At 33.3% G+C, this 25,666-nt stretch overlaps 1 protein-coding gene across 7 annotated transcripts in view; it reads right to left on the reverse strand.

Moving 5' to 3' along the window:
* Nucleotides 1-25,666, reverse strand: part of ckn (CRK like proto-oncogene, adaptor protein) — a 356,007-nt gene that overhangs the window by 21,466 nt on the left and 308,875 nt on the right. The window contains exon 1 of one of the 7 annotated variants that reach the window (XM_068775455.1): nucleotides 11,110-11,116. The exons of the other annotated variants lie outside the window; for them this stretch is intronic. Within the exon in view, the coding sequence (XP_068631556.1) occupies nucleotide 11,110 (1 nt within the window). The 5' untranslated portion in view covers nucleotides 11,111-11,116. Of the gene's footprint in view, nucleotides 1-11,109; nucleotides 11,117-25,666 lie in introns of those variants that run through there. 7 annotated transcript variants of the gene reach the window in all.

Here is a 25,666-nt window from a genome sequence, read left to right on the forward strand (position 1 = left end):
TGCTAGGTTCTGAATGTTGATACCATTGAGAAGAACTTGGAGAAAAACTCGATGGTTATTCTTTTTACGCAAATTTTACATTTTTTTTCTGTGATAAAGCATACAATCATGTTTATTACCTATATAATATTTAATAAGCTTTATTGCCTTATCTTGCCTTAACATCTGGTTGAGCGCGTCAAGATTTTAATGTCAGTATCGGTTGCACGAAAAGATAGAAGAAAGGAACATCGCCTTATTGGTGAACAAAGTGGAAAGTCGCCGGATCTTTCTGGGTTACTCCCAAAAGGTTATAAGGAAAGTAATCAAAAAAAATAATAATATGCGAAAATAGTAGGAAAAGGAAAAAAATTGTAATTTATGTCTAAGAAAGAATGTGATAAAATTGTGACATACATATAAGATAAAAACAATAAAATAAAAATAAGAAGTTAATGAGTAGTAAAATGTTAAAAAGTAATAAAAACCAAAATAAATATTTTAAAGTAGCAGTCCAGAATGAATGGTGAAGGAACAGAGGCGGTGTATGAAAGGTAGAGTAATAAATAGGAATGTGAGATAACCAGAGGAAAAAAATAAGAATGAATTAAAGATATTAAGATGGATATGTAAGCAAATAAAAAAGAAATTGGAAAATGCTAAAATTGTCTTTAAATACCCCAGATTGGGAAATGTGGGTCCAAAAATAGGAGCCAACTATATAAAAAACATATTATTGAAATCGTAGAAATTATAAAATTCGATAGCTACATGGATGACGAAATGATATGTTTTCGTATGTTTAATTTTTTATTCCATAACATTTCGTCGGTATTAAAAATGTATTAATTTGTATAATCTCAAAGGATTCATTATAACTGGCTTGTAATAAAAAAAACTAGAACGGGGACCGGCGTTGCAATTTGACAGTGCCGTAAAACCCACGGGCATCACGTGACGTGCCCACCGATAATTAGCTACACGCTGGAGAAATGACTACGGAAGTGACTTTCTAATAAGTTGAATAATAACTACTTACGCTAATAAAATAATAGCTAGTTTTATATTATTTACAAATATATTTAATAGGCCTATAAAAACTATGATGTAGCAATTCGTGTATACATCTCAATTTGTATACGAAAGCTTTTGAGAAAATATATGAAAAAAATTCGCAAAAATTTTCATATCTAGCAATAAAAACGTTTTTGTAACACAATTAAAAAATATTTTAAATGTAATTAATCTTTCGTAGTCTGACAATATACGAACTTTCTTTTGGTAAACTGGTTCAAAATAGCTTTCGTTACTTGAAGATAACTACTTCGTACTCGTTAAGAATTGACTTTTTGTAATTTACCACGTAGGCAGAGATCTGTTTTGCGTTGTCTGTTGTTCAACTAAACGCTTGTAGTATTTTTGATTGATATTTTCTTCCATTATGTTCGCATGTTTGGTATGTGAAAACTGAACAAAAAACCATATCAAAATCACAAAAAAAGTTAGTAATAAAGCGAGTATGTCCAAAAATGGAAATTAATGCTTTCATTTAAATAAAAAAGTTACGAATGTTTAACGTAAATAAATTTTCATTACAAAAGTTTTCGAAATATAACTATATTCGTTACATAAAATAACATCTATACATATAAATAAAATCCGAGTGTCAGTTTGTTATATTATAATAATCGCTTTTTACTACGTGCATATGAGTATATATACATATAAATGGTACATATACCAAAATTACATTTTATAAAATTTTTGTCTGTCTATTTGTTCCGACTAATCTCTGAAATGGCTTGACTGGACGGGTCTTATAAAGACAGGTAGCTGATGCAATAAGAAATAACTTTGACTATTTATTGTACATACAATTGTATTTTAGATTTTTTTTTAAACGACAATAAATCTTGATAATATAAATAATTTTAAATTCCATGCGACGGAGTCACAGGCACAGCTGGTCAAAATTATATTTAAACTCTTAAAGAGATAAGAAATAATTTTCTTACATAATATATTTTGCTGTTAAAATTTTAATAAACAGGTCCGAGATGTTGCCTCCTTAAGTTCTGAACGCGCTCTTATCTTTTAGTGAGCGACTAATTTAATGAACTCTTAAGTACAAAGGTCCGTAAATTTAATACGCTAACGACTCTAAAATACACAGCTCATTAGCGTACTCCCTGTATCTTGCAAAATAATTAATATAAATAATTATTAAGGCTCTTACGTTAATGTGTTCAAATAATATAAACATTAGTCGTGTATTATGTTTATGCATCACATATTTACATAACATCTTTATGAGCTGCAAGGCATTGCCTTCATCCTAAAGATTGAAGAGGACCCATCGGGAATATTGGCTTGTCGTCACCACGAAGCAAAGCGAAGGCGAACTTCCGAGCAAAACCTCCTTTATTTCTGGGTGATCTGGAGCCTTCTAATTTCATTTTTATTCATCATCTTTATTTCCTTCTTTTTATTTAGTTTTCTAGCCATCATATATAAAATTCATAAAAAATTAGAAAGATTTTTAAAAAAGAATAATATTTAGAAAATTGTAGCAATTAATTATTACTTACTTGTATAATAATTAAAGTAATAAATGTAGGACAAGCTTAACAGAAATGAACATCACGTTGGATAATTTGTTCACTTGTTGCAACCACCATTTTTTATATCCCATTGTGTAATAAGCACCGAAACAATTTGACAACGGCACATGAATACAACGGGAATACTCTCAAAGTATCAATAATACTCACAGAAACTCTTCCAGAAATACATGTACAAAACCCGGGAATCGAACCTATGTCATACAGAATATCGGATCACGTATAGCGGTTCAACCGTTACGCTACGTAATCTTTTATGTACCAAGTGAAATATTCAAGCATAATGACTCAACTATTTTTAACGCCATCTATTGACGATGCGTAACAACATATCCGACATTTTTGACAGCTTTAACTGTTAAGACGTGAGAGTAAGTAAGGTTATCTCTGCTTCGGCTTTTGAAAACATGTAATAATATTCTAGAATATTCTTTATGTTATAAATACACAAACGTTAAAATCATTTTTTTTATATTTATGAAACAGAATTGCAAAAATATAATGGTTCCCCGCATCTCAAGTAGGTTTTAGTGTTATTGCTATAAGAATTTTCAATTGGTATTACAGATGTTTTTTTTGGTTGCATGTTCTAGGCAGAGCAGTCGCGTGCATAGGTCTCCATACGTTTTTTTTTGTAAATTTGCTGTGATCTTTTGGTTAAAGGTGATTTGGGAACGATTCCGCGAGGGTCCTAATTTGATCAGTTCATCGCGACGCCTTTTCTCAACAAGTTTCTCCGATTGCCAAGTCTTTGATTGATTTAAACACTTGTATAACAGATACATCGGTGGGGTGCTGAGTTCACAAATTTAACAACATTCTTCTCCAATACCTACTTTAACTAATTATTATTATAATTTAGTTTTCTATATTATTAGCATTATTTGAACACTAGCTGTCTACCGTCGGCTTTGCGAACTTGATCAAGGCTTCCTTCCTGTGGGTGGAATTTTGTGAAATTCTTAGATGACCTGTAATCGGTGAAAGGAATTTCAGTCCATAGACGCCCACTGTAAGGCAGGCTTATGCTCCCAAAGATATCTATGTAAGTATATATCACAATCGCCACGTTTAGCAAGCGAGTTGGTGATAACAGTCCGGTATATTAGTACGCAAAGGACACTGCAGCCCATTCTTTGGAATTTGTCTGAGTGCAGTAGCAATCCTGTTATTCATTCATAAAGTGTGAATTATATAAGATTGTATTCTGGGAATCTTAATCTTATGCCTCAGTTCTCTGTCGGCTACCACTGCTCGTGGGAGGAGAGAAATATTGCTACAAAATTTCAAGTCTCTAAGAATTGTAGTTCTAGAGATATCGCGTATAGGTTATTATATAAATGTAGATAAGGTACAAACGTCCTAAACGATTGAAATATTAATTTGAAGCCTTTGTTACTTTCTCTTCGATACTTTCGAATGTAATATGAGAGTATTTCAATTTCCTCAGCCAATATCACAATTTTCCCTTTCTGTCGGGTCTAGAGAGATTTAATTTAATTTCGAACCTGAAGACGATAAGATCTGTTGGGTCGGGTCCGGCAATGAGCGCGGAAACGGCTGGGTTCCTGCGCCGGAGGACGTGGATATTGTCGCATGCAACATGACCACTATCTGAGTTCAATCTGGCGATAATCGTGAGAGCTAGGCTGTCAAAGTTTTTTTTTAAAAATTCAGGACTTTATTATTCTTCTCATTTAGTTGTTAAATTTGACTACATTTGGATTAAAACCACATGGAAACAAGAAAAATATTAAAATTATAAGATACAAAATTTGTCCTTCAAGTTTAAAGTTGTGATATACAATGGGAATTATCCGTACAATTCAAGGCGTTTATTATAATGGTCACCCTTATGAGAGCAAGTCTGAAGGTGGATTTAAGAAACATAATTCGCTGGCGGACAGTCATGTCGCCGATGTCACGCCTACTTTCCCCGCTGTAAAAGGCTCGGCACTAGAATATTATCTCAATGATCCGACCCGATGGTTTCGAAGATAACACGATTTAGACAATTTGGCGAAGGCAGCGCATATGGAAACGAAGGTTTGCATTTGTCGAAAGAAATAAAAATATATTAGTAAAACGCGTAAATTTACAAATACATATCTTTAAAAAGGCATTGTAGCAAGGTCGTACAGCTTGAACGCCGAGAGCGGTTGAGTATTTCGGAAATCATATTGAATAATCTTGGTGTAAGTATCATATCATTTGAAGTTCCTTTAGGTATATAAATTAAATATTGTAAAAATAAATAATTTGACAATAAACATATGATAAAACTTATGACATCGTGATTGAAGCAGAGTGATTGGTTGTATGTATTTGCATTTGCTGTCAATAAATGTATGGTACACCCTATCCAAATATCAATGTTTTCAGAAATGATAAAAAATAAAAGCGTCAGATTTTATACTACCAGAAGTTATCTGCCTGAGGCATTTCAATAGAAAACTAAATTATTATAACATATCCTTAAACGAATCGCTTTATATACTGTGATTTGGAAAGAAGTGTAAAGTTTTAGCGTGGTTAATGTATTGTTTAGTTATCAGCAAAAAATCTTTCATAATCTCTTTTTTCAAGATTCTACGACCTGTTTCCAACCACCTTGTCAATTTTAAATCATTAATTTTCATTAAATTAAGTTTACTATAACTTGCCTATTAAGTTTTTATTCTCTTTCATATCAGCAAATTGAAATATTTCTAAAGATCGAAAGCTGTTTATAGAAGAATAAGAAGAGAAGTAACATGTATTTAAGAATAAATTCATATTTTTTGTATTAACTGATGTGTGGCTATGCAAATGTAAATGTTAATAAGAATATGTACATTTTTTGTGACCATATATTCACTAGTATGCCATTTCTCGAATGCACAAGACTAGATGGTATCATATAATTACTTACATACCAAACGACAATTTCATTTCCAGTTCTGTGAGCGGCATTTCTGATTTGTTGAAAGTCAAGTAAACCGCAAGTCAACGTCTATCGTCCGCCGTCACCGGTCGAGATGACCGGCGAAATGCGGTTTTCCACGTTGTCTGTCACAATTTCCGATAGGATCTCGTTTGTGCAACTATTTCAAAGTGAACCTATAGCTCGCCGTTAATTAATAAAATAACTAGCATATAACATCTCTTAAATTTTAAGCAGTTATTATTGAATTTATTGGAACGAGTAACAAATAGTGATAGAAGTAATTATTAAGACAAAGATTAGAATTCGAAAGCAAATGAAAATTCTAATTAAAATAAGAAAAATAAAAGTGAAATCTTGTGATTTAATTTGAAAATTACGATGAAAAATGTTTTAAAGTAAATATTATTCCATTTTATACTGTAACAGTTTTGTATTTGTTTCACATCAAAATTAAATCATCATTACCTTATATGTTTAAATTTCTCTCGTACGTAGACGTTTGGCAGTCAAAAAAAAGTAAGATTTTCAGACGATAAAGTGTTTACGATTCATCGTGAAGCGAAAGGGTAGTATAAATAAATAAAAACTAATAAATAGTATCCCTGTGTAAGCGTATTTTCGCTGCGGTTATTTAACAAGAGACAGTGAAACCGACTGCTTTACAGTTCTCGTCATATTTACGGACCAATGGTCAGTCAATCAATTCCTAGAGTGAAGAGTGCGACTGTTTCTGTCAAGCATTTTGACAGCTATTGCATTCATCAACTGCATTCTTTAAATTCAAAAATAGTTAACATAATTTTAATCTACGAAGTGTAGTTCTTTAAAACTCAGTCAAATCATTTCATAATCACCGTCATTTCAATCGTAGGATACCCACAACTGGACAAGTCAACATTATACTTTCATATATAGAGAGTATCGATATGTCTTGTACATCGCTTTCCTTAGGGGAACCTTTTACCTTGCATTTCCTAAAGCAATTTGAGAGTTTTTGGTTTTTTGAACATCATTTACATTTGATTATCTCTTTTTACTCCAATTTTAATTTTACCGTATAACATTGTAGACTGAAATGTGCTGGCTTTTATATCGTATACAGGGTGATTGGAAATAGGAATGCTTCAAAGCGGATATTGTATAGTTCTATGTGCTATCAATTAATGAGAAAATAAATAATGTAATCTTTTTAAAATTCGGATTACTACATATTTAAATTAATTATTGTTTACTATATGTGCCTGCAGATTTTGTACGGCTAGAAGTTATCTGGCTGTCGTAATGTAAATAGCATTTCAGTGATCATTTGCTGGCAAATGAGCTATACATTTACCCTTTAAAGCTTTTACACCTATTTCAAATGATCCGGAATATATAAAAATAAATAATCATGACGTCTGCTAGATTATGATCAATTCGTAGGTAAAGTGTATTTGGTAGAGAATTCCAGAATATCCATTACGCAATCATGGCTTTTAAATTGCATACGTTGGCTGCAATTGCGGCCTCATTCATCGCGACCAGTTATTAACTGAGCCGCAGAGGGATCGCTATGTAGGTTGCGATGATAATTTACAAACAACCATACGTATTGTGATCTAACGAGCACGGTTAGAAAGTGGTTTTTTGCATCTCGACTATCTTTACTTTCCTCACTGAACAACGCATTTATATTCCAAACGCGAAGGCGAAATCTACTTAAAATTTCTTAAAGAGAATAAAAAAAAACATAGATAAGACCGTTATAAGAGAACTTGTGGTTACGAATATTTCCGACAAAAAGAAATTTCTCGAAACCGCTCCGGGGTCACCTTTGATGATTCGTAGAATTTTCCGCAGCGTAACAAATTTGAGATTTATATAGATGTATATTCGTTAAGGGCCAGTAAAGTACTTTTAAGAAGAGCTTTGGGTTTTCATTGCGGGTTTGCGGACTTGACTGGCAACAGAAAGGAGAAAACACTGAAGCAAACGGTAATATCTTGAAAAGGCAGTGTCCGTGCCATAAAAGGTTTTATTGCCAGAGGAGCAGAATGTAAATTTCTATAGCCGGATCTTACCAAATATGAAGTAATAAGCCGGTTGTAACAAGTTAATTTCAAAGAGTCGGCCGTGGAAGCCCCTGGTTTCATCTCTAATTGGTTCGGGGAAATGAAAAAAGTCATTGCACAATAAATTTAAGGTTTGCGAATTGATCCGATGTAAGCAATTCGATGGACACGTGACGATGTTCGTAACGATTTTATTATAACCGAATTTTACGGGTACGTTTATAAGTAACTTTCGAAATTTTAAACAAAATACATTTACATATGGCTAATAACAATATAACTGTTGAAGTTAATGTATATTATCGCCATAATAATTCTGTAAATGCATCATATCTTTCAAATAAAATTTACTCGGTCTTCTGACTATCCACGGTTTCATAATGAATACGTGGTTGAAATTAGAACAACGAAATTATGCCTTTAATTATCATTTTCAGATATTGCTGGATGAAGGCCGCTTTCAATTTGTCCTTTTGGAAATCTATGGAGGATGTTTACCTCCAGCACGTCTTGCAGCTGAAATGATGATGACAATGACATTGGTCAGAAATACAGAATTTTCAGGACGTTGGTACAAGGCGAAAGCCGTAGGATGTCCACATGCGAGAAATTTCTCAGTTATAGGCGTCTACCGACAATTTACTCGTGGAGCATGTACGGTTCTCTTCTTTTATATCGACACAAGACAACGGGAAAGTAAAAACTAAAGACGTCATTGTTAACGAGCACCGAAAAACCATTTTTGATTTCACTAACTGTTGGAACGTAATATTATCTATAATAGGAATGTTTTATATAAACTGCATCTTAGTATTAATAATTATCATCAGCATACATTTAATATATTTACACTGTAATAATAACAGTGGTAATTATGTCGATTTCTTTATCTACCGTCGTTCAACGTAGCCTTTATTTTAAACGTAGATTAATATAAATTCCGATCACGATAGAAATAAAAAAGTAAACACTTTTTAACGCTCGGCTAACTTGTGCGGATCTTTACATAAAACAACAAGCGCCGAGGCACATTATTGGAAAGTTAAGGTTTTGTTTACGCGAGGCGCGCCCTTCTCCCGAGGGAAACGTAATTGCTAGAAAAGAATACTTATTTGTCAAAACTGCCACCGGTTTAATCCCGAGTTCATATTACTCGTTTTTTGGGTTAGGCTCCGACACACGGCGTGTTACGCGTGTCGCTATCAATCAAGTACACGTTTTCATTACTACATGTTTTTTACATAGTTGATTAAACAATTAAAAATACATGTCTTTATTAATAAATTGTCATACTATCCATAATTTTTAGACCTATTTAAAATAGCAGAAACATTTCAACTCTTTTCAACACCTGAAAGTAATGAACCAAAAACTGAATATTAACGAGCATCTGTTCTCATCTGAATGAAGACCAAGGATCTGCAAACCCAGCGTAGGACACAGAAGGCGACAGTTTTCAGAAGACGTTAAAAGTAGCATATCCATCCGGTTCTATTGGAAAGTTTAGTCTACTCGGAAATATTGAATTCTTAAAACCTTGAGATATAAGACGATATGTCTTACGAACCGAGAAATTTCTCTTACTATGGCGCCCTTTGAACTGAAACAGTGAAATATGCGTTTTACTGCTTAGCGATAGCAATATAAATGCTTATACTACAATATGGCGATCTGTCGATAACATTGATTCCATTCACACTTTTTCAATGGGATTATGTTGCGGTTTATTTAAGTTTTTATTCGCTTTAGATCATTAAAAGTAATTACTTATTTACGTACATAGGTGATGTCATAAAAAGAATAAATACAAGCCCATAACAAAATCCCAACTTAATCGAAACTAAACCCAAATTAAGTTTTCTTGCAATAACATCTTTCAACTTGCAGCTACGAGGATTCCATACGCAGTCTGAGAAGAGCCCACATGAATATTTGATTATTTTTTGTGGTTCACTTTTACAATATCCTTAATTTTTTGGCGAGGGCGTTCTTTCCAAAATTTTATTTTCACTTACAAAGCATTTATTACGAGATTTTGTTTAATAAGTGACTATTGTATTTTCGGTTGCATTGATTTTAGAATATTTTTGGTATAAAGTTTCAATATACTCTGAAAGTAATTGAAAACAATAAAAATTGCTGCCTCCAACGGAGTGTCGACGATTGAGCCGCTAATGGCTTAGAAACTGACAGCGGCTAAATAACTGCAGTACAATGTAGCCAGCGGCTGCTTTGTGCGGTTGCGACGCGGCGTGAACAACTTCCTCCTTTTTTATTAAATGTTGCCATTGTGCCCGACAGGATTATTTCGTAAATTGTTTTCCTACAAAATGAAATTGAAAAAATTACATTTTATAATTTTACTCTTAAATGATGTTCATATGTTGTTTCTAATTGATATAGTTTATTTAATTCTTTATTTTTATGTCCTTCTCCATAAGTCTTTCTTCTCATTTCTGTGATTCGTGACTTTACAAAATGTTTTGGACAGTCGATCAATTAATATGTTCGGTTAAAGAAGACTCGATGGAAAATTGATCCAAATCTTAGATACATTATAAATATCAATTTTTTTTAACAAATCTTCGCCTTAAATTCGTGGTCACGATAGTTCATACGATCGTAAAATAAATGGTAAGCGAGAGTGATGATGGAGTGAATAAAGGCATATATTAATCTATAAAAATAAAGATGAATGTTTCAGGAGTTTGACGGAGGAAACGACCAAAATCAGGCAAAAGAAAGATCAATAGAAGGCAATACATAAATGATGGGCTGATAACATATTCCCAATTTAAAAAGATTAGATGGATAAAAGTAAGAACAAAGTAATGTGGAAGCAATTGAAGGGCCAATTGACTGACCATACTAAACTAAAATTACTTGAATGTAAAAAATCGTGTAACGAAATAAAGGTTTTATTACTTATTAAATAAATATTGTCAATGATGGATGCCTACGGGCATTGAAAATTTAAGATGCATCTTATATTTGTGTGTTACATTCTATTGCAACGTTACGTAAAGCGTACACTCGTATAACGAGTTACAGTTAACGAATCAACTCTAACAAGCGTACAACGCGAAACACGCGCTAGCTTTTGTTTAACACTGAGTTTAATTGCCCTCTCCTACTCCTACAAATTAATGAATAACACCATTTACAAAATTGCTAATTACCTGACCGTTTAATGAGGTCGACCCGCTCCCGGCACAAGGGTGAGTTTTAATTACAATTTTAATTTTGTCGCGAAGTAAATTTGGGGGCGTACGAACTTCTGTGCGTGAGAGCGATCTAATTAAAGGTTACGTTTTGAATCTGACAAAAATAAGATCTCATACGGAACGGAACAACCATTAATTTCTTAATCGTACAATTTCATTCTCTTTATCATCATATTAGCCGATTCCTCCAAAATCATCCACGGTCTTGACGTCGGTCCACCTCGAGGATTTGCCCATGTCTTCCGGATCATGGCAGAATTACAGAATTATATTTCATTTACTAAAAGTACAATTACGCAAACACTTACTGTTTAGGTTAATACTTAGGCCATCGTAATGTTTTTCGTAATTCTGAGTCCATTACTACTTACCTGAAAATAAAAAAAAAATTATGTTATAGATTTTAAAATTTAGTTACATCGCCTGTTAGCAATGAAAAATCTAATAAACGTCAATACAAAAACTTCAATAAAAACGATTGTAGGTAGTAGTTACACACGTGACAAGCTGGTCATCATTCATAATAATCCAAGTATTTGCATATTTTTAATAATATAATGATGTGGCGCCACTCGCATGAAGAACGAGAGATGTTAGGAATCTTGACATAAATTATTATTATCTGTCGCATTAACGTTCCATATATTTTCATTTGTCCAGCTTTACGAGACAGTAAATTAATTTTAAATAACAATATTGCTACGCACGAGACCTAATTCCACCGAAATGATGACTATTACAACCGTACCTTTTATAACGAAGCCCTGATGGTAAGGGCATTAAAAAGTATTAGTGAAAAGACAGCAATGTAAATGAAACAAAGAATAAAGCTCTAAACAAGCAGATGTGATGAGCCTGGATAATAATGCTCGTGACTAGTCAGTGGGTCAAGACGATATATTAAATTGTAATGGTTTACGGTGTTCAGAAATCACGTACGTAAAATCGAAGTACAAGAAGCATGGGAGATCAAGAGATTACACAAGCACTCGAGACTTCAACGCCACAGAGTAATAAAAACGATTTAAAACATGTAGAGTTATATTGTCAGATACTGTTATTAAAACATTGCTTCGTCAATCAAAACATTTATTTATTTTGTCAGATGTAAATACCGCCTTGCTAACGCGGAGTAAAGATAAGTGAAAGAATTCTGACGATTTGTGTTGGGCGATTGTTAAATGATAGGTTAGGAATTTTGGCGCCAAACAACGCCTAATGTGTTTCGGTGAAAGCGCGCTGTCCGATTGCTCGAGGCATTACAGATTGGTGTCAATGTTCGCCGTGAAAAAAAACAACCGGCATTTGGAAACAGCGGTCAAATTTATTTCTATAATGCTCAAAATAATGAACTATATTTATTTATTATTTTACAGTTATGATTACGAAATCCCTTTTAATGTATTGTTTTTAATGTTATCGTATTAGGCCGGAAAATGAAAGTTTAGTAACTTTAATGAACTATTGATATCGGTAATGTGTAAAAGATTAAATTTAGAACTCATTTAATTTTCAGTACACGGTTAGAGGTGTAAAAGGGTTAAATGTGCACAATGTGATTACTTAGAAATACGTTACATTAGTGTATATACATACTTACCAATGGAATGCGTGACGCTAATTACGGCGTTACATAGTCGGAAGGACAGACAGTAAGCGATAATTAATATTAATATGTACAACATATTAATATTAATTATCGCTTTTTATATCGCATTCGAATTTTGAAAAAGGTTTTCTTACTATATTATCATTACCTGATAAGATTGATTTAATCGATCGATTTAATTGATACATACAATCCATTGAAACTTTGAAATTATAACCAATCACCCTGTGTACTAAAAATCTAAAACAACCGCTGTGTCAGCCAACTGTCAAGGGTTTCCATGACATAAATATCATTGTTAATGCGCATTACGTATCAGATGATAATCACTGATCTCCGCGTAACTATACATTATAAGTGATAAATGGTGCCTAATGGTGTGGTGCGTGTAGAACTCTTAAATGAAACTTTAGTTTCACGTAATTGATTTAGAATTGCTATTTAAACAGTCTAAATTTATAACATATTAAAATGTTCATGATACCGATGGTTAAACGGTGGTTACTCTTTTTATATAAGTTATAATTATGTATCACCTTTATCTATGTCCAGCGGTGGACTTCCTTTGGCTGATATGATTATTATAATGAAGCACTATCTTTTTAAAGAGAAAAGGTAGACAATTTGCCCTATTTAACTTTTTTAAATTATTATATAAGTATATTGTTATTTTGGAACACCTTTATTGTCTGTTGGTCGGTATGTCTACCGGTCTCTCCTTTCCGTCAGCTGCTTACTCGCGGCAGCAGCGCTGATTTTTCCCTCCGCCCCCACCACTCTCGCTTTCCAAAGGCGCGGTACAGCGATTACTATGTTTTAGGAAGAAATGAACTACGTAGGTTGACTTCCATAATAACGTACACGGAGTAAGTTCTAAGAAGAACATAAATAAAGTGATAAAATGTTTAAGATATTTAACTAGGGAAGATTCAGGAAGTTTATAGCAGGTACCACGGATATTAGCAGCGTAATGCACAAGGATTTATGATACTCATTACTATTACGTATTTTCTAATTCGCAGGAAGTGCCCGCATCTTAGGGCAGCGCGAGACCGGTAATTGTAACGAGCTTTGGTGAAGTTGTATGCATTGGAGAGCACTATTAGTTGTCATGAATAATAGTATTTTCTAATTTGGAACTGGAATAAAAGGAACATGAGCGCACTGTACTGCGAATCACATTATCGAGATTAACCCACGTAGATCACATCTTACAGACGAATCCGACCATTAGTAAAATTTCATAATCATCACCATTTCAGTCCTAGGACACTGCTGGGCATAAATTTCCTTTTTTTTAACAAACACTAAAATGTATACATGTATCATAAGTGCTTGCATTTAGTGTCCAGGATAAAATGTATGTTACGTCGAATAATTGAAAATGATATTTATGTTCTATGTACATATGATACAATATTAATTACGTCTCAAACCGGAACAATAGACGTACGAATCTATATAAGCATATTAGAACATTTAAATCATTCGTAAGCAAAGGCTGTATCACGGAATTGGAGTTGGGCAGCGTTTAACGAGTAATTCGTTGCCCAACAATAGATGTGGAGCCGATACGAATTCAAAGCGGACCCTAAATAAACATTAAACGTGGCGATTTGTCCGTGGCAGATTTTAATCTAAGATGAATGTATCATTGTATGCAAGTCCCTGTTACGCTTTGTAGATAAACCGAGTGTTGTGGTTGTCTGTGATGGTTTCAATGAACAAGACTGCAGTGTTTAAGCATACAATACCATTAATTATACCCATTAATCAGATAATAATATTGTTTTTATTCACTGACGTCCATTTGCAACATTTTACTCACTAACAGATCTATGAATTAATATCACTAGACACTAGTGAACCTTATGCAAAAATAATTTTTATTTATTAAACAATAAAGTACAAGCAAGAGTTTAAAAAACTAATGTAACATTTATAATACCGCTAAATTTATAATACAGATTACATTGATTTTATAAGTTACAAAAAATTAAAGCTTTTTCAATTAAAATGTGCACCAGTGGTAGCTCAGTGCTATATGACTGAAACTAGTGATGGTAGGCCGCCAGTTCGATTCCCGGGATACAATCTCATGTAATTCACACCATGTGAATTCATTATATAGGATTACTATTTCTCACAAATAAGTTTTCAAATGGGCAGCAGCATACTCTGTGTACTATGACAACTAACTGCGATCGCCAACCAGCCTACCAAGCGTGGCGATTACGGTATATCTTCCCACAAATCTATGTCTTGGGTGTCTATGGGCCGAAACGACAACGATTAAAATGTGATGCATCACCATCATTATCACTCTCATCAGCTAATATATGCCTATGACAAGGTTTTTGCCCTACGCAAAAGATCGAAACGTTGGCCGGTCTTGCACTGCCCGCAACCAGTGACTTTCTGCGACCTTACCTACTGCTAAGTATATCCTAATGTGTGTTCTTACACAAACAAAACTTGCAATACATACATGTTATAACGTAAATAAGAATGAGAGAAACCATTCTTTCATTATTAATGTATTTATTTACGTAACTAAAATCCGTTTTCTTATCTATAGTATCAAGATAAATAAAAAATAATGATCAAATATGTTCCTAATTTCGGAAGCTACTCGATTAATCCAATTAATTTTTTTTTACTAAATTTAAAAAATAAGGGCTTTTATTTTATGAAGTCCATAATTGAAGAAAATCTAATTTATTTCATATACTACAGAAAAAAAATTATAATTGAAGGGCCTTGAAGTACATGAACAAACCATTAAAATCTCTACAATAGTTAAGCTAAAATACATTGGAATACAGTTACGCTGGAATACAATGTACTGTCACATTATATATTCCAATATGGAGAGAGACATGGTAACTTTCTAGGGCAATGTTATTACAAGCGCCTTATGTAGGGGTCCTTGTTTTGTTAGCCAGGCGGGACACAAGAGGGGGGTCAAAAGTTATCGGATAATCGCCTAACCGGATCGGTAACCGAACTGAAATGACTTTGTAAGATGCAATTTTCGTATTACGCAAACTGTATACAACAGACGATCGAAGTTGCCTGTCATTTACCATAAGATGCCGCTATCGATGTCTTCGTAACCCATTATTGTTACGAAAAAATATTTTCACCATTACTCATTTTCTGATATGAACAAAGAAACGAAACATCTTTATTAACTTTCACGTAATCAAGATTTCTACCATATATGAATATACCGGGTGAGTTGAAAGTGTCATTCAAGCCTTATATACAGGTTGATTCGTAATTGGTGTAAAAAGCTTTAAAGGGTTAATGCATATCCCATCTGCTGTCAATTAGTGTATGCTACACCTTATTCGAAAATTAAAGGTTTCAAAAATTATACTTCATGTAATGATAAAATAGTAAGAAATAGCTTTTCCAAAATTCGGATTACTGCGTGTTAAAATTAATTATTGTTTACTACATGTTCTTGCAACTTAGAACTGCGAGAAGTTATCGGTATAAAAAGTAAATTAATATTTACATACTACAAATTTATTACTATGTTTTTCTGACAAATGAGCTGTAAATTCATCTTTTTAAAGTTTACATACGTATAACCAATCACCCTGTGTATTAATGTAATGTACAAGTTAGCATATTTAAAGTACTATGATATTTTAAGTGAGATATTAATAGAGGAGCAGTCAAATATAAAATGCAAATCCTAGAAGAAATGGCTTTTGTAATGTTTTGCAGCATTTTAGTGCTAACCAATAAATGTTTGCCACATTGTCCCTTGGACAGCGTTAACAAATGTTATCGAGTAGCATTGCCAAGCCGACGTGGAAGTTATTAATGATATAAACCGTGGACTATAATAGTGGGTTAGAGACTTCGGGATACTTGGTTACATTCACAAAGTAAATTAACTAATGTATAACTCAATAATATGAAATATTTAAATAGATTCCAAAGAATAAGTTAAATGCGGCAAAGTATTGTACATAAACTTGATTAAATTACTAATTAGGAACGATATTAAATATTACCAAAAATTTTTTGATACCCATTAATGAAACCATTTTATGAAACATTATATACTACCCACGCTTTTTGATATCTTATAAAAAGAAATTGTGAAAAATATTTGTATATCTCGTTACTTATAACAAAATAATTAAGTGAAATTGTTTAGTTACTTAATAAATGTAGTATTTTGCCGAGTATATAATTATATCCAATTAAAACCGAATCTATCGACTTTATGTTTAAGATTACTTCTATATTATTTTTAGATTTATATCGTACGTTTAAAATTCACATGAGATTATAGGAATATAAGTTTAGTTCTAAGATTTGCGGAATAGCGTTATTTATCTTAGATTACTAGAAATTGATGAAGGAGGCACCGCGATCGCTATCCGATACGCGCAACATTCCGCGGGTTCCGTGCACCAATATTTATGACGTCATTTTATCCACTAATCCCGGTTAATTTACAGCGACAGGTCCCACGCACGTGGGTGTCGCCTCTGCGACCGGGATTCCTGTGACTCGACGCAAACGCTATCTAATCGCGAGACTTGTGTGCCCGTAATGAAATATCGATGTTTTTATCTCTTGCCCAGGCTTCAGATATTTGCTTAATTATTTTATAGAAAATAACAGAATAACGTTATATCGTCTTGTATCTTGGGGCTCTTCAATGAAGACTGCATTGTGTATGTGAGTAGTAAGTAGTACAAACGTCATTCAGCTACTGAATGAATTAATTGCTGTCAAAATTTTACGAAATTCAGCTGTGGATTGATTTTTTTGTTTTAAATGAGATGGTAGAGTTTATACAGCAGAAGCGATTGCACATAATGAAACGCAAATCTTTGCATTGATTAACGAAACAGGTCCATCATTTTGGCGAAATTTTCACTCAAATTTTAATGAGAGTACTAAGTATAATAACTAAGTAGTCTTAAAGTCAAGGGTGAAGATTTCTTCTAGGTAAGCTTGTAGCATCATAGACCTCGTCATCATTTAACACGGTACTGATGATCAAATGCTTTGCCTACAGTCAATAAAAATTAAATTGTACTCACTTTCTGATATGCTTATAATATCATGATATTCATAAGCTTTATTTTAACACGAATAAATATTTTTTTGTTTAAAACTCATAATATTATATTTTTTAAAAAAATATGTAATTATATGTTATTTTTATACTACTGCTTGAACCTAAAAGCGTAATTGAAGGCATAATTCCGGATAAATATCTCCTAAGCTTAACTGCCATAAACATAAGACAACACATTACGGTTAGTTTAAACCAATTACAGTCGGGCCAACCGAACAATTATCATCCGTTCGCGTCCAGTGCTACTAATTCACTTCGCGGCGACGTATTTATCAAACTGGTCTTGTAAATTCAACGGGCTTGAACTGAAACTTAACGAAATCGGCATCTCACCTAACCGAACATATGGCGGTGTCCAATTACTGATAAATTTGAAAGGCCTTGAACTCTTCATTCGAACAAATAAGACTAATATTCTAAAAGCCGTTATGAATTTCGACACACTTTAGATATAGTTCAGTTGCACATTAATATTTAACATTTTTTTTGGAATAAATTGATTTCAGTTATCTTGGAACCTAGAATTTTAGCTTTAAAAAGGAATAGGCCAGCTTTTAGAAAAATTTAGAAGATAAACTTAGCTACGACCAAATTCATATCTACCTTTACGGTTCCGGCTTAAATTATTATACTAGAAAACAAAGAGACACATAATTTGGCCAAAAAGTAATATTTAATGGAATCAGGCGTTACCTTGCGGAAGTTTATCCTAAGTAAGAAAAGGACCAATATTTAGCCACTTCCGCACATGCAGTAGTAGTCGTGCAACAAAGTGTATCGCCCGTCAGCCCGCTGATAAATGCGTGTGCGGCAAACAATGCTAATCACACAACTGCCACCGTTGACCAATATTTATCGTCAAATCACTCGAGTGATTTGGCGGTAAATATTGGTTCTCTTTCTTACTTAAAAAGTAATATACAGGCACGTCGCCGCAATAGACCCGCAAGAGTAATTGTTAAATTGTTTGAATCCTTCAAAAAGTGCAAGTATTATGGTCACAACCTTTATAATATTAGTATACGTACAATTTCTTACATTAAATTAAATTACTTCTACGAAGGAGCATAAATAAGGCATCAATGGTATATTTAATGTAATGTATAGTTTTAATAAAGCCTGTTTATGTGGTATTGTAGGGTTGGTAAAAACAATGCGTCAATTTGATTTACGATTGATATCAACATCAGATGCGTAGGCGTCGAAGCCTGCTGAGAGAGTTAGCAAACTGCTCTTTGCCAAGTTTAATCTTCTAACCTCCCGTGTCTGGAGTCTAATAGGTTTTCGTATCCATGATTTATTGTTTGTTTGTTCTTTACAAGCGAAAGTTTGTGATTTATCTCGCTTTATTTATGTTCAAAGTGACAATTGATGACTTTTGTACATTAAACGTTAGAGAGATCTAGATTTATGTTAAAGTCGATAAATCTGACATCTAGCGGTACATGATAACCTGCCCTTATTGTATTTGTTTTATCAAACATTGTGTAAGTGTCTAGAATAAACATTGTTCTAGAGGTTTTAAATATTAATTCCCTTTTTCTCGTATCAATACTGAGGACTGTGATCCTTTTTGGAAAGTTTATCACGCACTAAATTATGCACTCTATGCCGATCTTCGGCGGTGTGTACTGAGCTTTGGCATCAAAGATATCAAGCGTTATTTGGACTTTATCAGATTTGAAGAAGCTTCGTAGAGCTATTGTTTTTCGTTCATCAAAAGTATTCCTAAGTTGCAAAAAAAAAAACTACAAAATCAGGTTTTTCAATGTTCAATTTCAAAATTCAACGTTCCATTAGTATCAATAAATTGGTTTTAAGAATAAATATTTATAGAGATATTTAACCAGGCATGTCTGTAAAACGTTTTACTTCAAAGTAACGTAAATAATTTAAAATGTTCACGAAATCTTAAACTTTATAATAATTTAGTGAACTCCAACCTATGTAAATATTTAACATTCATTCTCATTTGTAAAATATTTTAACAAGAAATGGTGTAAGGTCGATTGGCTTTGACCTATTGATATTCTCTAAGATGTAACTATATAACCTCTTTAGTGAATTAAACGGCGGGCGCCTCCGCCCCAGTGGTGCGGTCGACTAATTAACATTCATTAGTGTTACGAGACTGGGATCTTTGACTCGGGCGCTGTGAGTGATTGTTTTGTGTGCAGACGCCCGTTTGCCAAATTTATGTTGCGCTCTTCATGTATCCCAAACACATGGGGTTATAAATGTGATCTTATTAATCTAGATTTAATAAACGGGATCTATTTTTTTTTTCTGAACTTACATCGTGGGTGCAAAAATTACAACTTTGATATTGAATAAAATACGTAACCTTTTATTTTTTCTTTTAGACAAGAATATATGTCTGCGGTAAGGAGGTGAATAAGTCTCGATTTTTTCGTTGAAAACGTTTCTTTTGAATCAGCTATTTTTTATGTAATTCGTTATGCTCTCTCTTATAAACTTATGTGATACTATAATTGAAAACTTGCTGTTGGCTTTTCAGCATGTAAATTGTAGTTATTTCTAATATCTGCGTATCTTTGCCTTGATAAATAAAAAAATGAATTGTACTTAATATTTATTTAGACAGTTTTTGAAGTATCTATTACATATTATTATTACCGTATACGTATTCATTTAACTACTCATTTGAAATAGCCAAAATATATGTTTGTAAATCCATCAATAACCACTTTACAATTTAGATTTGGTAAAATTATTTTGGAAATACAAATCAAATTTCGATGAAAAATATTTTTTTCTTAATATCATATACACTGTCGTGACTCGCAGCTGGGAGAAGAAAGATCCGCATCAAATAGCGGCAACCCTCTCCCAACTGTCTGCCTTTAGTGAAAGAGACGCACGTTCTAAACCAACTTACGTTAATATAAAAGAGTGTATTTGATAAAAGCATTCAATTCCAAATATGGCCTTTAATAATAAATCATTCTCCTTCATACAGTAAGTAGTTCACTAGTGAATATACTTTTGGGCTAAGGCGTGATCATTGCAAATTTAAATGAGATTAGTGCAGCCCATGTTGGGGGCAGCTAATTGCGAGTGAAACTCAGACGTCGTGTAAACCAACGTTGCGGTTGGAGATACGTCAAAAACCCGGGCGAATTAATTTTAATTCACCTGCACCCGACGTTATCTCTTATCTTAAACTAGTGCGCGACGCGGCGTTAGTAATTATTTAGAACGGTAACACTATACGGAACACAGAATGTTTCATAAAATGAATAAAATTGATAATATACAAAAACAATGAAATATATTTGTTCTGTACAATAAATAAAAATAATTGATACACGATGAATTATCATCATAATTGCAGTGGGCGTCAATGAACTGATCATTGACGCCCACTGCAAGATAAAGGCCTTCCCCAAAAATTACCACAAAGACCGGTCTTGTGGTTTCCGCATCTAGTAACTTCTTTTGACCACTTGGACGCCACTTGAGAACTTTCACAGTCCTATTTGCTGTTGGTAGCACGGGCAATTTGCAACCGTTCACTGCCACTTAAGACAAGCAATTGTTCCAGCTACGTCACTGACCTTAGTTTTGCGGATATTTCTGATTCAATTTTGCAACGACCTGACCCGTATTTTGAGCCTAGAAGAGGAGTAGCACGTATAAAGTTTTATACGTAAGTTAGTGAACGCACTAGTGGAAATAAATTCGAAGCCCAATCTATACGGAGACCGCCATTGTTTACAAGGTTTTTTTTTAGAAAATACAAATTCTGGTAGTCTGTTAGTATTTAAATCAAAACGATTATTTAATAATACGAATCCCTATTTCTGTTGGTCACGCCAGAGGTTTTGGACGACTTCATTAAAAATTTCATTTTACGGGCAAAGGTTGCTCGCGAATTGTCATTTACAGATTATTACGCTTAGCTCTTCACAACAACCAGGCACGAGGGTTCTACTAAGAACCACGATTTTATTTAATATTTTATTCACAGTGTTTATATCGTCGAACTATCACAGTAATTTCTATCTAACGCTAGAGTTGTATTTACACTGATGTTTTATTGATATTTTAGATAATGAATTAATTCGTCTCGTGTTAAATCATCGTTACAAAAGTTATATAATATCAATTGTTAATGCAATGTATGAGGGTATGTGTAGCGTCAATATATAAGCATGCTACACACGAGGGAGGGTGACGTGACGGCATGCGATACGCGACTGTCCATTAAGCCCGTTTCGACGAAACTGCGCAGTGATATTGCTGCTAAATACCCCCGTTGCATTATCGTGGCTCGTGACGGACGCCGTTGCGTGTCCATTTACAACTAACGTGATAATAAACCTTGTACTAATGATGGATACTTTTACGAACAGTCGCACACAGCTTTGTCATTAATTGACATTGGTGAAAGGGTTTTTTTATAGGAGAAACATTGAATGCACTTGAGAAACGCAATAGTAATAAATGTAAGGAAAATAACGATATACATGAACACTAGGAATAAAGATAATTTTGTTTCCTCGATTTTAGTGACTGTTATACGAGTATGTGACATTCACATAGTGTGTGTAGTGTGACATTCAAGTTTATGATGCAGCAGTTATAATTTTTTTTAAAAAAAAATACAATGTTTTTAAGTCCTAATAAATCTTGGAAAGATATAACTCTAACTACGATATTTGTAATAAAATTGCAGCCTTCATAGATTTCTAATAGCACCGGTTAAAAGCGGCCTTCATAAAGCCTCTTCCGACAACCTTTTCAATGTCGACTATTAATATATTCACAGTGTATTAATCTCGTGAAACTGGACGTTCTTCACTGCGTTTGCCGAACCCTGGTTTCCACTCAAGAATCTTAAAGTCCAGCGGCCATCTCTTCTTATTACCATCTATAACTTAACTATACTTAACTTACAACTTACCTATATCGCCAAAAAAAATCAAATGAAATTGAATTCATTCAGTTTTCTTTACTACTCGTAGTAATATTAGATATTAATTATTAATATTATAAATTTTTGGTAAACAATGGATGTTTAAGCGGAAATTTCAATTTTGTTTGTTTACGATAAACACCGCTACCTAATGCCTAAGCATTGTTGTTTACAATTAATATTTGTTCCGCGTTTCGCTGGCAACATTAAACAATTTTCCAATTCTAATATCCATCGCTTGAAGCGCGTGTTTTGATCTTTATTGGAAAAATGACGAGGCCCCCGTCAAGCGAGGCTCGTAAAAAATAATTGTTATAGATGGATGGGGCGACCGCAACCGCTTATTCTATTTTGAAAATGGAGAATGCTTTTCCGAGTACGTTTTCAAATTTTATGGGTTCTCATGGGATACATTATTATTGAATTAAACTAATACTAACATGAAAACACACGCGAAGTATCTTCCTTATTAGCTTTTTTATGCCATTTTAACTGTCCACTAATCAGATTAGAATATTAATAAGTGGTTACCAAGAGTGTATTAATATTGAGAAACAACGTAGTGCCGTATCCAAAACGCACCGCTCCAAAACGCTCTGCACGAAAACTCACCACTTTAAAACGCACCGCTGCAAAAAGCACTGCACCTAAAAGCACCGCATCACTCCACATGCCTGCCTAATGGAACGCACCACGGCCATTGCATACCTTTTAGTATCACTTAGACCTTCCCATTGCTAATTGACTTACATACATTAATATGATTCAAATTCTATTTACACTTTTCAGTGTTTTCGTCAAACTTTGCTAACAAACGTAACTTAATGGATGACATTCCATAGCAAAATGATTTATTAAAAAAGTTTATAAGGTGACGTAAGTATCAAAATATAGCGTGTAAGTCCAATTCTTAATTCAATTACGCAAACAAAATGATATTCAGACCCGAGCTCATATATCTGCAAGTAGATAAAAAAGAGCAACCAACAAATCAATGGCTAACCTGCAAGTAACCGTAACAAATCAGTGGAGCTAAATCGAGCTGTCGAACGCGGCCGCCGGGCACATTTCGGCGGTCCTCTCAAAACTTTTATTAACTCTGCCAATCTGTTATCTCTCCCCGAAGCTTGCTATTTGAGGCCGTACGTCAAAATTTGCGATTCAGGTAGAGCTAAGTTCACTTATAATTTGATAGCCATCTCAACCTTTGCAAAAAATTAAAATTCTTACAATTGTAAACATTTTAAAAAAGAAATTTTGATCTAATTAACAAAAATCAGCGCTCATTCACTTTTAAAATACGACACAAGTTTTTTTGGTTTTAAACATAATTAATGAGTTATAATTTAATTCAATAAAAATTTAACAGAATTAATTAAGTGCAGACTTGTACATAGCGCAGAATAAACTGTATAATTTATGAATAAACCTGTTTCGAGTTGTGAGTATATCTTTTGGATTGTTTTTTGTGAAGAAATTAGTGTTAAATGTGAGAGCAGTAAAATTGCCGGAGTAAGTAATTACTGATGTGTGACTGTTTCTTTATCAGTAATTGAAACTCGGTTATGCGTAGACATACAGGGTGATTGCTTACAGGAGTAAAAGCTTTAATAACACTCATTTTCAAATAGGCTGTATGTGATGTAAAGTGATCGCTCTTACATATGTATTTGTTCTATAGGAATGTAACAAGCTAGTAACTTAGCAGTAAAATGTCTCCATGGACAAAAAGTAAAAAATAATTAATTTTAATATGAAGTAAAATCCAAATTTGAAAAATGTTTTTTCTTGCTATTTAATCATAACGTTATTTATTATTTCTGTAACAATTGATTAGTGTTAACCTTACATTAATTCACAGTAGATTAGCCATAAATTCACCCCTTCAAAGTTTTTATACTTATAACTTTATTGTAAACTGTATTGATTCATATTTTTGTTAGCTGAGAATCCTGTGTTATTTTATAGCATTTAGGTTCCATCAATGTGCCCACCCGAGACACGCCCGTGGGAGGAACTTCATGTCCATCACCCACAAATATATGATACGAATTCAAATAGCTTTAGTTTAGACCTTGTCTAAATGTACCTTCAAATAATTAATCATAAATTCAAAAGAAATACGAATCCAAAGCAATGATTAGAGACGAATCCTTCCAAGAAATCTTCCAAGGTTCAATTTATGGCGGCCTTTCAAGGTTGAGGTTGTTGTGCTTTTATTTTGATTTCATTGATATTCTTAAATTTTCCATCGTGATTCGATATATAAAATATATTATATAAAAATAACCGAAAATTATTATCTGTGCCAATTACTAAAAATCTTTAAAAGGCATGCAAGAACCTTTTGAGTTAGTTAATTTATTTACTCCATATTGTACATCAATAGAATATAAAAATAAATCACATCTTTTAGACAACCATTGGATGCACTTCGTTGATTAGGAAAAATAGGGCGAGAGGTCACCGAGCGATAGATTAGCGATAGAAAGTGTTTGATATCGATTTACATACGTAATACTGATTATAATACAGAATACTTAACTACTATTATAAGTCCTAACTATCATAATATATTTTTTTAATATATGACAACACAGTTAAAACACAGTACAAATATACCAGTGATACGCAGAAGTATACATTTTTACCTGTGATTGTAGTACACTAAACCAGTGACAGTTGGTGAAGCCTTACTAGCATTTTGAAAACTGGCAGATATTTAGCCTTTCTTAGCGGCATAGGGAACACATTCTTCATACAGCTTGAACTTTTAATTAAGTTTTATATCTAATATAAAATTTAGATATTTTTTTTTAAAATTTAAAGTTCTTAAAAATTATTAAAATTAAAGTTTTATTTCTTTATTACAGTCTAAGGTAAGATAGTCAAGGCAACGTGTTTAACAAAGGTTATAATGCGAATGCGATGGGCTTTAGTCATCGAGCAAGGAAACAAGGTGAGTTTGTTTTTGAGGAAGTCTTGTCGCTCTGTGTTTCCGAGAATGCATTTTAGAAAACCTGTCGGTGAGTAAGAGACAACAACATATACGCCATCCGGCACGTAGATCGCGTTATTACAACATTGGTGGGTGTCTTTTTACACATATTTTTGTCATCACGCCATCGTTTATGACTATTAATGTAAAATAGTAGTGTCTTAACTTAGTGGCTCAGAGCGATTTAATGATTTAAGTAACTAAGA

Source organism: Battus philenor, unplaced genomic scaffold (assembly GCF_028537555.1).
Source record: "Battus philenor isolate CCGP_79_NKW_IND1 unplaced genomic scaffold, ilBatPhil1.0.hap1 SCAF_9, whole genome shotgun sequence".
NCBI lineage: Eukaryota > Metazoa > Arthropoda > Insecta > Lepidoptera > Papilionidae > Battus > Battus philenor.